This window comes from Bos indicus, chromosome 21 (genome assembly GCF_029378745.1).
Source record: "Bos indicus isolate NIAB-ARS_2022 breed Sahiwal x Tharparkar chromosome 21, NIAB-ARS_B.indTharparkar_mat_pri_1.0, whole genome shotgun sequence".
NCBI lineage: Eukaryota > Metazoa > Chordata > Mammalia > Artiodactyla > Bovidae > Bos > Bos indicus.
In genome coordinates, this window is record NC_091780.1 from 68,573,880 (window position 1) to 68,588,968 (window position 15,089).

A 15,089-nucleotide genomic window follows, 5' to 3' on the forward strand; every position below is an offset into this window, starting at 1 on the left:
GCATGAGGTGGCCAAAGTACTGGAGTTTCAGCTTTAGCATCATTTCTTCCAAAGAAATCCCAGGGCTGATCTCCTTCAGAATGGACTGGTTGGATCTCCTTGCAGTCCAAGGGACTCTCAGGAGTGTTCTCCAACACCACAGTTCAAAAGCATCAATTCTTTGGTGCTCAGCCTTCTTCACAGTCCAACTCTCACATCCATACATGACCACTGGAAAAACCACTCAAGGAAGACGCAACTCAAGTTGCGGCCAGTCAAGTTCTGGCCCCCTAAATTCCGTCCAGATGCTCTCAGCTCCCAGAGCCCCCTGCCTTCATCAGCGGATTACCTCCCCTCCAAGTCCTCCTTCACCCAGCTTGTTATCGGTTCTCCCGCAGGTGTCCACTTAGGTGTCATTTTCTCCAAGAAGCCTTCCCTAGCTTTCTTGCTCCTTTCACCAAATTAGGTGCAAGGTGTCTGAGGTTAGCAGGGTCGGTTTGCCTTTCATCTTCCTCACCCTGAGGTCTATCACTGCGACCCTGCACTGGGCCAGGCGCACAGGAGGTCCGCAATAAACTTCTGTTCCTTCTCGGCCCAGATTGCCAGGCCTTAGACGGAGTAGCCCTGAGGGGGAGGCTGGAGAGACACTGGGGGCGCTGGTCTTGCACATCTACGGTCCCCTGATGCTGGGCCCACCTCCACAAGGCCGAGGGACCCTGAAGGCCTCATTTCCCCAATTTTGGTAATGGACGGCCAAACCCCGAGTCACGCAGCCTCTGTGTGGGCTGAAGAGCAGTGCTCCCAACAGGCCTAGCGCAGTGCGTCGGCGCCATGGGGTCCTTTGGCGCCACAAGCTCCCAGCAGCCCCGGTGCGTGGAGGGCTCTGATTGGAGGGCTTGTGGTGGGGCGGGGCCAGCGGCCTGAGGTTGAGCAGTGTGCCTTGTGGAGGGCTCTGATTGGAGGGCTTGCAGTGGGGCGGGGCCGCGGGCTCGCCATCTCTTGATCCTGCAGCCAGGTTTCCGCCTCGCCTGTTCACGCTTCTCTGACTGGCGGTTGAGCGGCGCTCAGGCCCGGCTGCGAACATGCTGCGCAAGCTCACCCTCGACCAAATCAATGATTGGTTTACCATAGGCAAGATGGTGACCAATGTGGAACTCCTCGGCTCGCCACCTGCCTTCCCAGCCGAGGCTGCTCGGGACGAGGCACAGCGCAGGGATGCGGCCCCCAGCTCTGACCCTGAGGCTGAGGGCCAGGCTGAGTCTCCAGCTGAGGCTCCAGCTGAGGCTCCGGTCCTGGCCGAGGCCCAGGCCGAGGCCCAGCACCAAGACCAGGAGCAGGCTCCAGCCCAGGCCCAGGCCACGCTGGCACTACCATGGAGGTAGGAGGCTGGGGAGGAGAGAGACGGGTGGGCGCAGTTGTGGGTCTGGGCTTCCAGGACCTGGGCCGTCCCCACCCCGTGAGACCGCGTCCCTGGCCTTGGCCTGTCTGGTGAGGTAGCTGGGCATCAGACAAGCCCCAGTCCGTGGCCTGGACCAGATTAAACTTCTCCACCAGGAGTGGAACCTCCCCAGAGTTTGGGTCAGTGAAAAATCTTTTTATTGATAGGCTTTATTATTATTTTTTAGAGCAGTTTAAATTTACAGGAAAATTGAACAGAAAGTAGAGTCCCAAGTATCTCCTCCTGCTCCGACAATTTCCCTCATTGTTAGTATCTTGCTTTAGTGTGGTATATTTGTATGTTTGTTACAACTGGAATGTATTTTGGAGCCCAAGAAAATGAAATCTCACACTATTTCCCCATTTTCCTCAAAACCAATAGATACATCACACACACACACACACACACACACACACACACACACACACACACACACACACACACACACACACACACACACACGTCGCTCAGTCGTGTCCGACTCTGCGGATTGTAGCCCACCAGGCTCCTCAGTCCATGGGATTTTCCAGGCATGAATACTGGAGTGGGTTGCCGTTTCCTTCTCCAATAGATACATCATTATTAACTAAATCCATAGATAAGACAGAGGGTTCATTCTTGGTGGTGTACAGTCTGTGGGTTTGGACAAAGCATGACGATATGTATCCACCATTAGTATCAAAACAGTAGTTCCCCTGCTGAAAAAAATCCCGTGTTCTGCCTGCTCATCCCTCTTTGCCCCACTCCCCATCCCCAGTGGGTAGGCAGCCACTAATCGTTTTCTTGTTTCTAGTTTTGCGTTTTTCACAGTGCCTTATAGTTGCTTCCCTGTGGTGGCCCAGTGGTAAAGAATCTGCCTGCCAATGCAGGAGACCCAGGTTTGATCCCTGGGAGGGGAAGATTCCCCTGGAGAAGGAATTAGCAACCCACTCCAGTGTTCTTGCCTGGGAAATCCCATGGACAGAGTCTGGCGGGCTACAGTCCATGGGGTCGCAAAAGAGTCAGATACGACCGAGCAACTAAACAATCGTTGTTATCCTGCTGTATGTGACCTTTTCAGATTGGCTTCTTTCACTTAGTATTATGCACTTAAAGTTCCGACATGTCTTTCCAGGGCTTGATTACTCATTTCTTTTTAAGTGCTGAGTAGTATTCCATTGTCTGAACGCACCATGGTCTGTCGGATCACCACTGAACACTATGTTGGTGCATCCCCAGTTTTGGCAGTCGTGAATGATGCTGCTGCAAACGTCCTTGTGCAGGTTTTGTGGGCCCAGAGGCGTCAGCTCGCCTGGGTAGGTGCCCAGGAGCAGCAGTGCTGCGTCTTTGTGCAGTTTCGTTAGTGCTCCTTCTCCCATTGCTCTTCCGCTGGAGTGCGGTGGAATCTGTTCGTGATCTTGGTGGAAATAAAGCAAGAGGACGCCTGCATTTTGAGGAGACCTAGATCTGGTCAGTCGGAGAAGGCAATGGCACCCCACTCCAGTCCTCTTGCCTGGAAAATCCCATGGACGGAGGAGCCTGGTAGGCTGCAGTCCATGGGGTCGCTAAGAGTCGGGCACGACTGAGCGACTTCACTTTAACTTTTCTCTTTCACACATTGGAGAAGGAAATGGCAACCCACTCCAGTGTTCTTGCCTGGAGAATCCCAGGGACGGGGGAGCCTGGTGGGCTGCCGTCTGTGGGGTCGCACAGAGTCGGACACAACTGAAGCGACTTAGCAGCAGCAGCAGCAGCAGCAGCAGATCTTGTCAGTAGAAACACCTGCTTGCTCTTTAAAGAAAGTCAGAGTGGAAGCACCTCTTCGCACCTGGGGAATCTGTAGCACTGCTTGGCCCCTTCCCCTCAAGTTCAACGCCCTTTACAGTTGAGATGCTAGTTTTGTTTTTAAAACTTCTTAAAGCTACTCTTGTTCTTTGCCCCTCACCCCTACCCTTTGATCTAGTGGATGGACTCGAGCCTGAGTCAAGGTCTCATGGGCTGTTTCCAGCCTTTGTAAAGCCAAGTGGGACTTGGTATCTTTGGTAAATTTGTTTCTTGGGGGCAGGGAGGGGACAAAGAAACTGTGATACAGCTTTCGAGTTGCTGTTCTGTTTCATTTTCACACATTTTGTTTCCCTGAATCGCTCTGGCAAATGATTCCATTGTCTGAATGCACCATGGTCTATCGGGCCCACCCTCGGCCCACCCGCTGCCCTGCTTCGCCCTGTGCTCCCTAGACTTAATGGACAGAACGGTATCGCTTTCAAATAACTGGTTGTTGAAGTAAATTATTACTGACTTTGTCAGAAATGACAAGCACGGATTTAAATGTCCTTTTAACTGCTAAGGACCAGTTTTAAAAATTTTCAATTCTTCATGGGCTAAGACTGTTGTAAAGTCAATAAAAATGAATTTTCAGAGTAGTAAAATGAAAAAAGATAAAATGTAAGCCCCATTTTTAAGATTATTACAATCAGCATGTAAAATAACTTTGTAAATGCAGTAGATGTTTGCCTGCTGCTGCTGCTGCTGCTAAGTTACTTCAGTCCAACTCTGCGCGACCTCATGGACTGCAGCCTACCAGGCTCCTCTGTTCATGGGATTTTCCAGGCAAGAGTACTGGAGTGGGCTGCCATTGCCTTCTCCAGATGTTTGCCTACCACCAGTGAAAAGGCAAAAAATTATGACACTGAAAGATGAACCCCTCTCCCCAGGTCAGTGGGTGTTCAGTATGCCTAAGAGTGACATAGCTCCAGAAAGAATGAAGAGGCTGAGCCACAGTGGAAACTGTGCCCAGTTGTGGATGTGTCTGGTGGTGAAACTAAAGTCTGATGCTGTAAAGAACAGTATTGCATAGGAACCTGGAATGTTAGGTCTGTGAATCAAAGTAAATTGGAAGTGGTCAAACAGGAGATGGCAACATTTAGGTGAAAATTGACATTTTAGGAATCAGTGAACTAAAAATGGATGGGAATGGGTGAATTTAATTCACATGACCATAATATCTACTACTGTGGGCAAGAATCCCTTAGAAGAAATGGAGTAGCCCTCATAGTCAACAAAAGAGTTTGAAATGCAGTACTTGGATGCAATCTCAAAAATGACAGAATGATCTCAGTTCATTTCCAAGGCAAACCATAGTATAGTGCAATTCTCACATCTGCACGTGACTACTGGGAAAACCATAGCTTTGACTGAAGGGACCGTTGTTGGCAAAGTGATGTCTCTGCTTTTCAGTACACTAAGTTTGTCATAGCTGGAGCGCCAGAGACTTGATACTTTTGAATTGTGTTGGAGAACATTCAATCCTAACGGGAACCCTGAATGTTCATTGGAAGGACTGATGGTGAAGCTTTAATACTTTGGCCATCTGATGCGAAGAGCCGACTCATTGGAAAAGACCCTGATGCTGGAAAAGATTGAGGACAGGAGGAGAAGGGGGAGACAGAGGATGAGATGGTTGGATGGCATCACTGACTCAGTGGACATGAGTTTGAGCCAGCTCCGAGAGATGGTGAAGGACAGGAGGCCTGGTTTGCGTCAGTTCACGGGGTCGCAAAAAGTCAGATATGACTTGATGACTGAACAACCATAACAAAGCAGAGGGCCCGGTTGGGTCCACCTGGACGCGTGACTCACAGAAACTGTGAGTAACATGTGTGTGCTGTTCTAAACTGAGTGCTCGTGCTGACTGTGGCAGCCGCGGGAAACTGACAGAGGGGTGGAGCTGGGATTCAGACACTAGAAGCTGTCGCCTGGTACTGCGGCCGCGCAGAGGCTTTTGACTGATGTCTTCTCTGTGCAGGAGAGTGTCGATATTGGGAGAAAACATTTGATGCAGAGGAAGACAGGCTTTATCAGTGTAGGGTATCACACAGTGAAGCCTTACTAGAGGGGATCAGTCCCTCAGGTGGGAAGAGTAGCGCGCATGAGTCATTGGAGTCTAGTCTGTGGGTGCTGCTAAGTCAGTTCAATGAGCCGCAAGAGTCATGACCACTAGCGTTTAAAAACGGAGCAACAGAAAATTCCAGTATGCATCACGATAGTTCAGATAAGAGTTGCTCTGTGAGATGGATGCGTGTCTGGGTGGTGAGTACGGTCACAGTGTGCGTTTCCTTCTGGAAGGAAGCCGCGCCTGAGGCCCTGTGGTGAGCGATCAGAGATGGCCACGAGCTGGGAGGGTGAGTGGTTTGCAGATGATACGCTCAGTGATGTGGATTTCCTCCTGTCTTGTTTTCCACATGGTATTGTGTTTTTGCTCCTTGGTGCTGATTGTGGGGTATGTTTTCTTTTATTTTTACATTCTCTTTCTTCACCTTGGCATGTGAAAAAGGAAATACTTTGTGACTGTGTTAGGCATTTCGAGCGTTTTCTTCCACGGTTGTCTGCGGGCTTTCCTTTGGAACTCAGGGCCTGGCCCCCAGCTTGAGGCTGGGAGCTGGCCACCCCACCCTCTGCCCAGGGCTGGTCTGTGTGTGGACTGGCCTCTGTCTGCAAAGCTCACAGACTCCTGCCTCACTCCGATCTTGCTCAGCTCCCACTTTTATCTCTTGACTCTCCAGCACCTTAAGGTGTGCTTGATCCCGGAGACACTGCTACAGAAGCTTCCAGATTGCCGTCGTCTGGCGCCTTTATCCAGTTTTCTTTTCTCTTGGTTTCCATTTCCTTCCTGGTGTGCTGTTCTGTCGATGGAGTGCCTGCTGCGTTGGGCATTTTGCACGTGACACAGGCCACGTGAGCAGTCCGTCCTTCTGACAGACGAGGCTGGTCCTGTCTTACAGCTGCCCCTGGGCTTCCTCAGCTGCGTTGGGAAGCTGCTTCCAGCGCAGGTATCTGATAGGTTGGACAGTGGGTGTGTTTGACTCCACAGCATACGATCTTTTCCTTTTGGCCCTGCCTTTCCATGTCTAGGCCTTGCATAGACGTTAGCGTTTGCTTGTGTTACCATCCAAGGAGTCTGTTTTCTCTTCACCCACAAAGTCCCTGTTTTTTAAAAACCTTCTGTTTAACGGATGTAAGTTATTAGGTCATTTCCCCATTCATTGGGAAAGTACTTGAGTGTCTATGTCTTCCATGCGCAGCTGGAGTAGGCTGATGGAGAGGAGGGGCGGTCCAGCGGGAGCAGGCGCCCGGTCACGGGTTCGTCTTCGGTCTCAGTGAGAAGCTGCCCCACCCAAGACGTCCGGGGTCACTGGACGGCGCCTGGAGGCTTTGTGCGTGGCCGCCTGTGTGGTTCCCACTCCAGCAGGATGGCTGCTAGTTGAATGAATTGAATGGGGCTGGGGCAGAAACAGGGAGGTCAGGTATCAACTTTTATCAGCGCATATCCTGTTGGCTCTGTTTCTCTGGAGGGTCCTCAGTAATACATCATCCAAGCAGGAGTATCCTCTACAGGGGTATAGACCAGGACAGTGGCAGTGGAGGTGGTGAGCGACGATGGGATTCAGGATGTGTTATTAAGAGGCTGGAACTCTGTAGCCGGATCAGATACCGAATGGGAGTGGGGAAGCAGGCACGGGTGACATCCGGTTTCTGGCCGAGCCCTTGGAAGCTGTTGGGACCCGCTGAGGAAGGTCGGGCCACAGGAAGAATTGGCGTGGGCGGAATACCAGGAGCTTGACCTCGAACATGCTAACTTTGAAATTCCTATTAGATAACGGTAAGTGCAGGTGGTCTGGAGTTGAGGAGAGAAGCTCGCTGTGGGGCTGGACCAGTGGGAGTTTAAGGCTCTGGGTGAGGGAGCCCTGAGCCTGGAGCACGTGGTCATTTAGGTTGTGAGATAAAACGTGCAAAGGCGGCTGAGGAGGAACACCAGCGGGGCCAAGGAAGGGCAGCGGGAAGCCTGTTTATGTAGCGCGTGCTTGGTATCCTGAGTGTGTATCTCAGTGCTCTCAAGGAATTATTTTGTGTTGCTTTCCCCACATAACTCCTTGAGGGTGGAGATTTTCAGTGAGTCTCCACCTCAGCACAGTAGCTGGCACATAGCGGGAACTCAGGTGTCCGAGGGAATGAATTGTCTTTGTGGGTCCCAGTTATTTTTATTCTAAAAACGATGAGAGTTGCTTCCTCATTTGCTCCTGTCTTGAATAAAGCCTGAAATCTGTCTTTACTCCTCTGACCAGAGCTGATTTCCCTCAGGTTGGGGCGGGGCGCGTGTAATACCCTGGCAACTGAACCATAAAGTATTTTCAGAGTAAGGATGTTTCACGGTGTATGCTGTTGCACACAGTCTTGTTTGTGATGTGTTTTTTGGCTCCTGCACCATAGCAAGGGGATCAGAATGATTCTGAGATGTCTGCTGGTAAAATTGGATGGATAGGTAGTAGTGTCATTTCCTGAGAAGCGACTGGGAAACACTGGGTGGAGTGCTGAGTTACGCTCTTAGTCTGTGAAGCGTGCTGTTTGGATTCCTCTGTTCCTTTCCTGCATTTTACTTATCCTGTTAGTGTACCTCTGTGATTTGGTTTAGAGCATGTTGATTTTAAGTTGCCCGTGGGCTTCCAAGAGGAGGTGTCAGGTAGGCAACCGGCTGTGTGCATTTGGGGCTGGAGGGGCCTGCCCGGCTGGCGTGCATCCCCGCTCTGCCAGGCAGCATCGCTGTGCTGTTGGGGAGCCCTTGAACAGGCGTGAGGCCGTCTGCTCATCTGTCCGATGGGAACAGCATCACCTGCTTTCGAGTTCAGGATTGAGTGGGACACGCATGTGGTGCTCAGCGCAGTGCCTGCGTGGAGAGCCATGGCCGCCTGTTACTAGGTGGGCCGAGCTGGGAACAGTGCCGCCTTTCGAGAGCTGGCCGTGTGTCAGGCTACCAGAGTCCTGTTAGTGGATTAGTGTGTGTATTCCTTACTGTTCCCAAGCTCAGACCGTTAGCTGCTGTGCCGATACTTCATCTTTGTAAACCGTACCTGAAGCTTTCCTCCCCGCGTTTGTACCCACTTATGTTTTTAATCCTCATTCTTTTGTCGATTTAAAGTACTATAAATAGCCCGGTGTATAAATGTGTGCATCTAGTAATATTTCAGGAAGTTACTTGTGTTATACTTTCTACTTGATTTGTCAGTTTTTAAGGAACAACTCTAGTTTTAAGTTATATACACTGATACTGACACAGGAAACGTGGTTATTGGGTTATTGCCGAAGACGAAAGTGGGAGGTGGAGGCTGAGAATGCCGAGGGCAGCGCGTTTCCCACCCCTTGCCGAGTCTGGGTGTACAGCTGGTTTGTGCCTTATGGGCGACTCAGTGGTGGGGGTCCGTCTTCTTCCTGGGCTGCTGGGATGACCTACCGTCTACAGCCTCTTCAGTCACTGTAAGCTTTTTGATACGAACTATATTTAAAACTTTATTTTCTTCCCTTGTGGACAGAGAGGATTGCCCTTTCTTGAAAGTGCTGTAGACTTGGTCATTTCTTTTGTGCAGTGGCTGTTTGAGGTGCCTTGTGGGAGGAAAATGTTTTAAGCCTCTTCATGGTGTGTATTTTCTGATACACATGCTGACGCTGCCGGTTCTAGTACTGAATTTCATAGACAAATTCCAAATTCTATTGGAACAAAAATTCTGTGAGGACCTATCATATAGCATAGGGAAATCTACTCAATACTCTGTAATGGTCTTTATGGGAAAATAATCTAAAAAAGAGTGGGTCTGTGTATATGTGTAACTGATTCAGTTTGCTGTATAGCAGAAACCAACACAGCGTCGTAAATCAACGAGACTCCCATAAAAATTACTTAAAACCCTGTTTCCATCGTTGATGCAGTGTCGGACCTCTTTTTTCTGCTTCCTGCATTCACTGCTCAATGAGCAGCTGTGCACTTTGGGGAGCATTTCTCTTTCCCACAAATAGTTCTCACTCTGTGAACTCGTACAGTGATGGAAGAAGCCATAGTTATGTTCTGAAAACCAAACAGAAAGGGAACAGGAGTGAAAGGTGTCTTTACTCTAAGTCTGCTTGGGGTGTGTTCCCATTTACCTTGTCTTATTAAACCCTGGTTGTGTTGACACCAGGATGGCCTGGAGACGGGAATGGCTGCCCACTCCAGTATTCTTGCCTGGAGAATTCCACGGATGGAGGAGCCTGACAGGCTACAGCCCGTGGGGTTGCAAAGAGTTGGACATGGCTGAGCGACTAACACAGTATTGGTTTAGATCAGCACTGATTGTTTTTCTTTGAGAGTAGCAGTTACCAGTGTTGTTAAACCAGTTCATTTATTTTTATTCATAGTATAGATCTGTGTTTTTTATACTTCTCTTAATGTTGGTTGAGATTAAAGATGAATCTGAGTGTTGAGATGAAGCACTGCTTTGCTTGCAGACCACACGTAGTTTTCTCCCTCCCTGCCGCCTTCCCCCACAGAGAATGATTGACTCAGTCTTATATTGTAAAGGTAAGATTCACAGTAATCATTTATTTTATTCAATACATAGCTTCCTTTTAGAATAAAAGTCAAAGTTAATTTGTCAAATTTTATACTTCATACTTTCATATAAATTTCATATTTCAAATTTCAGAATAAAACTTAGTTTCTGTGAGTTGTGTTTGAGGTATAAGAAAATACTTCAAACAGTTTTTCAAAATATTTAGGAAATATTTTAGTTGAAAGCATACTGTTCAGTGAAAACATTGCATTTTAAAAGTGGCTAGAAAAGGAGCACTATTTCAAATATCGACTACATCACAGAAATTTTAGCTTCTGATCTTGCAACAAAGAGTAACATCAAGTCACATCACTTTCTCTTAATGTTAAGAGTTCTGATGCTAAGATGGTCACCAAAAAACTCTTCTCTCTGGGTATAGGTAACTTAACTTGATGGGTAGTGGTACGGTAGGTTCCATATTCGATGTGAGAATGTCGGGAACCTGTTCTTTGTGTTTCTGTCTACATAACTTGAGATGGTGGGGATTTCATCTTTCTCTGGACCCTCGGAGCTGCCCCCTGGGGTCACGGAGCGCACAGGGCAGGCTGCGCCCGGGGACCCTTCCAGGCACTCCTGCTGACTGCCCCCGTCAGCGCTGCTCAGGAAGTCTCTCAGAACTTGCTTGAAGATGTAGACGATTTCCCACGGCAGTACATCATTTTCTGCCAGAACTTCTCGAAATCTAGAGGCAAAACACTTGTGAGTATTCAGTTCAGAAAATCTCTTGTCATAACCCTTTATCTCAAAAATTCAGCTTAAATAATGTGCTCATATAGTAGTTATCCATCTTTAGCATAAACTGCTGGAGAAGGCAATGGCACCCCACTCCAGTACTCTTGCCTGGAAAACCCCATGGACGGAGGAGCCTGGTAGGCTGCAATCCATGAGGTCGCTGAGAGTCGGACACGACTGAACAATGTCACTTTCACTTTTCACTTTCATGCATTATAGAAGGAAATGGCAACCCACTCCAGTGTTCTTGCCTGGAGAATCCCAGGGATGAGGGAGCCTGGTGGGCTGCCGTCTAGGGGATCACACAGAGTCGGACACGACTGAAGTGACTTAGCAGCAGCAGCAGTGTAAACTGCACATTTCTTTAAAATTATGCTTCTAGTGAAGAAATTTTGAAAGTGACTTTAAAACATTTCCTAGCCAGTGAGTTATCAACAGATTTTTTTTTTCTTGTCCAGCCCATTCTTAGGGATTTTGGTTGCTGAGCATTTGATACACACGGTTAAAGGACTTACATGATAAATAACGATCTCCACTCTAAGTGTAAAAGGAGCTGAGAGCTGACAGCAGACATCAGGAGAAGAGAGTGTAGAGTTTTACCTGCTGAGAACAGTTCCCGTTTGGCACGGTTGAACCTGTGAGCAGAGAACTTCGAGTTGTCTTTGTTCAGTAGCTGGAATGGCTGTGTGGGGATGCTGGTAGCTTCTCAGCCAGTTGTAATCCACACCTGTTTTTTTCACTTTTTGCTCATTTTCGATCTCTTGTATCAGTCTCTCCCGTTCCTTCAGATGCCATTTTAATTCCCGAAGCAGAGTCTTTGTCACTACATCTGAGTCAGGGTAGTGTGTGGATTTGTAGGAATCATGTTTTGGCCATTTCATCCAGCCAAAAAATGGCATTTTAAGCCTGTGGAAAAGCTTTCACTTGTTTACTTGCATAAAATGTTATGGTTCTGATCAGCAAATATTTGTTTCTTTACAGTAAATTTGCCAGAAAAGTGCATGAATTTTTCACTGGTTAGATATACAGGTCAGAATAAGATTAGAATGGATTATTTCTAACTAGGTCAGTGCCAAAAACCAGGCTTTCGAAATACTTTTATGTAGCTAAGCAGGAATGAAATACAGTCAGGGATAATCTACAGACTGAACACTTCCTGAAAATAACACTAACACTTGCTATTAAAAGTTCTCAGGAGGCTCTATAATATTAACATATAGGAAAGTGCTGTCCGCGGACAGACTTCTGACTTAGGTTTTTTATACAGAAAAGGTTTAAAGGTTACCTGTGAAGTTGCTGGGTCCAACGTGGCCTGTTGCTAAAGAGTTCACTTGAATTGGTGATGGAGCTGTGCTGCACACAGGCACGTCTCCTCCTCCTGGATGGGTCCCCTGTTGAGAGAATGAGCCGCCTCCTTTCCCCACTGAAACCGTCTTCAAAATAAATAACTTTCTGTGTTAGGAAGGAGGCCGTGATGTCTTCATTTGGAGAGAATGCTCCTTAATCCACCTTGTAAGTAACCTAGAAGAAAGGACAAAAATAACTCACTGTTTGATCTTTACAAATTATATAACGCTTCGCCTTTTGAATGTAGCTGTCTCTTTGAAAAAGATGCCGGCAGCCACGGATTCTGGTCCTAAATGCATTTAGACATATCTTTGGTGAAGAGATGAAGAAAGGTCGTCTGAAGCACCACAGATGCGCTCCCAGCTAAAGTGAAGACTGTCGCATGATGTGATGCTCTGTGTGCGTAGCTGCAGGTCACAGTTTAGTGCTGTATTTTTATGCCTGTAGAGCTCTAAAAATAACCATGTTGCTTTTATTCTTCAGTTTAACTTTCAGGCCATTTGGAAGTCAGGTCACTGTCCCCGCTAATGAAAGCATGGGAAAGGGATGGGACTTGACTCCGCACAATATACACACGATACACATTCTGAGAAAACATGCTACAGTTGTGCAAAGTAGGCAAAGAATGCTAGATATTAGTCCTGTGAAATATTTAGCAAATGTTACATTCTGTACACATTTTGGTTTTTTTCTAAATAGTATTTAAATTTGTATATTTAAACAAGTTGCAATGCATTACATATATTACATACACTGAAGTAGATAACTTTATACTTTGTAATCTCTAGAAGCATGGTGATAAGGCAATCTACTGATTGAGGTCAGAAAAAAAAAGAGACATAAGAACATATAAAGTTGAAAACAAAATCTTACAGTTCATTAAAGAAAATAATTTCTGGTTTTCTTCTGGAGCTGAGAGTGAAACTTGCACTTACTGTTCGGGTGAGTGCCGGCGTGTAAGGTCCTTGTGAGGGTTTTCTGTCCCAGAGCCTGTGTGTCTTTCCCTGCAGTGTGGATAGGTTCTTGACTCTCTGGGTCTGTTAAATGACTGCACAGCGCTTCCCTTTTATAATATGTGTTTCTTGTGTTGCTCTTTCCTCCAACTGAACTGTGACGAGTAGACCTCATTCATCCGCATCGGACCTGCATGTCACGCACGATAAAGAGGGATGCGTGTGGTCACCCTGCAGCTCCTGTTACTCACATGTTAGAAAACCCAGATGTCAGGGTTCATTATCTGCAACGAGCAGGTTTTCACATCGTATTGTGTGTAGCGCCGTTCGAAGGACGGGAGGAAAGTTTCTCGTGACAGAGCTGTCCTCTCGGATTTCCTCCTGACAGCACCGTGAACCACGCAGCTTCTCCCTCTGAATAACCTCCTCGTCGTTGCTTTGGTTCTTCACGTTTGCCTCTGAAGCGTCAGAGCTGTACTGGGTTGGAAGATGACCCGCGTTTCTGTCCCGGGCTGGCTTGCTTGCATACCGGTGTCTGTCCCTGCGTGACCCTTCAGCTGCGCTCACACTGGTTCTGCTGAGGGGCTTGTCTTTCTTTTCCGTGTACCTACACTGTAACTCTTTTTCAGGGCCTGTTTTAAATACCAGCTAATTTTTTCTTCGGTCTGAGGGAAAAACATCATTTTCCCTTGACCCCTGTTTGCTTGAGCTCTGGTCGCATCTCTCTCCACTGCTATACTACTGTCCTTTAAGACCAGGTCTGTTCTGCCCCCGCTGGGGTTGCGGCTCTCCTTCTCTCAGCAGGTACCCTTGACTGTGCCGACTGTGCCAGGCCCGGGTGCATGTCGGGGACCGGGGGCCACGGGAGGCAGCGGTGGACAGACTGACTGTTCCCTGCCCTGCGGGCCCGTGGGCAGACGAACCCGAGTCCCCGAGGGGCCAGTGTGGTGGTCCTGGCACACTCAAGGCCTCCCTGGTTGGCTGCGGGGGTTGGGGAAGGCCTTCCTGGGGACAGGCTGTCCTTGGAGCAGAGACCTAAGGGTCACTGAGTAAGCCACACAGAGAACTTCTCGAGGGGCAGTCTCCCGCCTCCCCTTGACCTGTTAGCACCTAGCTGGCTATCAAGGCTTGCCCAAGTCTGATCTTGACAGAATGTTTCCTACCGCCTGGACTCACATTCAGTACATTTTCCTTTGATCTTCCTTGGATAAGCCAGTTTTTCTAATACTTAGGGTGTGCCGCCTGTAGTATTACACATTTTGTTTCTTCTGTCCTAGCTCCTGAGGTCATTAGATTGAAACAGAGCCCAAATGTCATTCTCTGATTAAAGCAGTTCCCCTACTGTAATGTAGATAGAGACAGAAGTATTTGTAGATCCGGGTAAGGAAGTACTTTTGCATTAATCCTGCCTGTTCCTCAGAGTATAATCAGAATAATGTTGGATTTTATTCATCAAACATTTTAGTAAGTTGAATAAGTGAATTTTTTCTAATTAATTGTAACCTTGTGAAGCTGTTTTGTGTGGAAGACATAAAACTTGAACTGTGAAGCAGTTAGGTTAATTCCTTTTTGGTCACTGTCATGGTTTTCTAGGCTACATCTTGGCTGAATTGTAGAAAATTTTCTAAGACAAAGTGAGATAGGATCATATCATCCCTAGTGTGCGTGTGTGTAAAAGTGTAAGATGTATAAGGAAGTACTTAAATTTAAGTCTAAAAAGACAAAACTTTGGAATCCTGAAGGGCAGGCTAAGGAACCAGATTGTATATTAGCAGATTTTGTATATTTGCGACCAGGGCCACCTTACACAGTTCTCAGCAGCTTTCTGTTGCAATTAAAGGCAGGTTTTTCATTGTAAGGAGACTACTGTCTTCCTGTTTTTAATTCCTTTGCTACTGACCTCAAAGTTCTGGATTATTGGTTCTTTTTTTTTTTTTTTTGTCTGTTAAAGATGCAGTCACCATTTGAGAAACTGATGTTGAATTTCCTTTCCCAGTATTATTCCCTCCATAAGACGTCTCACACTAAAAGCCGCGTTTTCATGGGGCTGTGCTCGTGTCTCCCTGGCTGGAGGGAATTCGCAGCGCGTGCCCGGGTTAGGTGCAGCTCTCAGGTGGCCTCTGTTGTTGCCCTTGACCTTGGTAGACATGTTCACAGTTTTATAACTCGTTCATTGATATTTTCCTTTTTTGTGTTCTTGTTTAAAGCCTTCTTTACTCCAAAGTTATGACATAGGGGAAGATC

General features: G+C 47.5%; 2 protein-coding genes across 4 annotated transcripts in view; one reads left to right on the plus strand and one right to left on the minus strand.

The window, feature by feature from the left end:
• The first annotated feature begins 949 nt into the window (after positions 1-949).
• TDRD9 (tudor domain containing 9) overlaps positions 950-15,089 on the plus strand; it is a 111,744-nt gene continuing 97,604 nt past the window's right edge. For both annotated transcript variants that reach the window (XM_070775833.1, XM_070775834.1), the window contains exon 1: positions 950-1,357. In XM_070775833.1, coding sequence (XP_070631934.1) covers positions 1,062-1,357 — 296 coding nt within the window. In that variant the 5' untranslated portion in view covers positions 950-1,061. The remainder of the gene's footprint in view (positions 1,358-15,089) is intronic.
• On the minus strand, positions 9,929-13,399 carry RD3L (RD3 like). Of its 2 annotated transcripts, XM_019984027.2 has the most exons (4): positions 12,828-13,399; positions 11,831-12,066; positions 11,146-11,451; positions 9,929-10,495 (listed from the first exon to the last, which is right to left on the minus strand). In XM_019984027.2, the coding sequence occupies exons 3-4, from the start codon at positions 11,442-11,444 to the stop codon at positions 10,198-10,200; spliced, it is 597 nt and encodes a 198-aa protein (XP_019839586.2). In that variant the 5' UTR covers positions 11,445-11,451; positions 11,831-12,066; positions 12,828-13,399; the 3' UTR covers positions 9,929-10,197. The 2 variants fall into 2 exon arrangements, with proteins under 2 accessions (XP_019839586.2, XP_070631936.1); XM_070775835.1 differs by lacking the exon at positions 12,828-13,399 and having other exon boundaries at positions 11,831-12,326.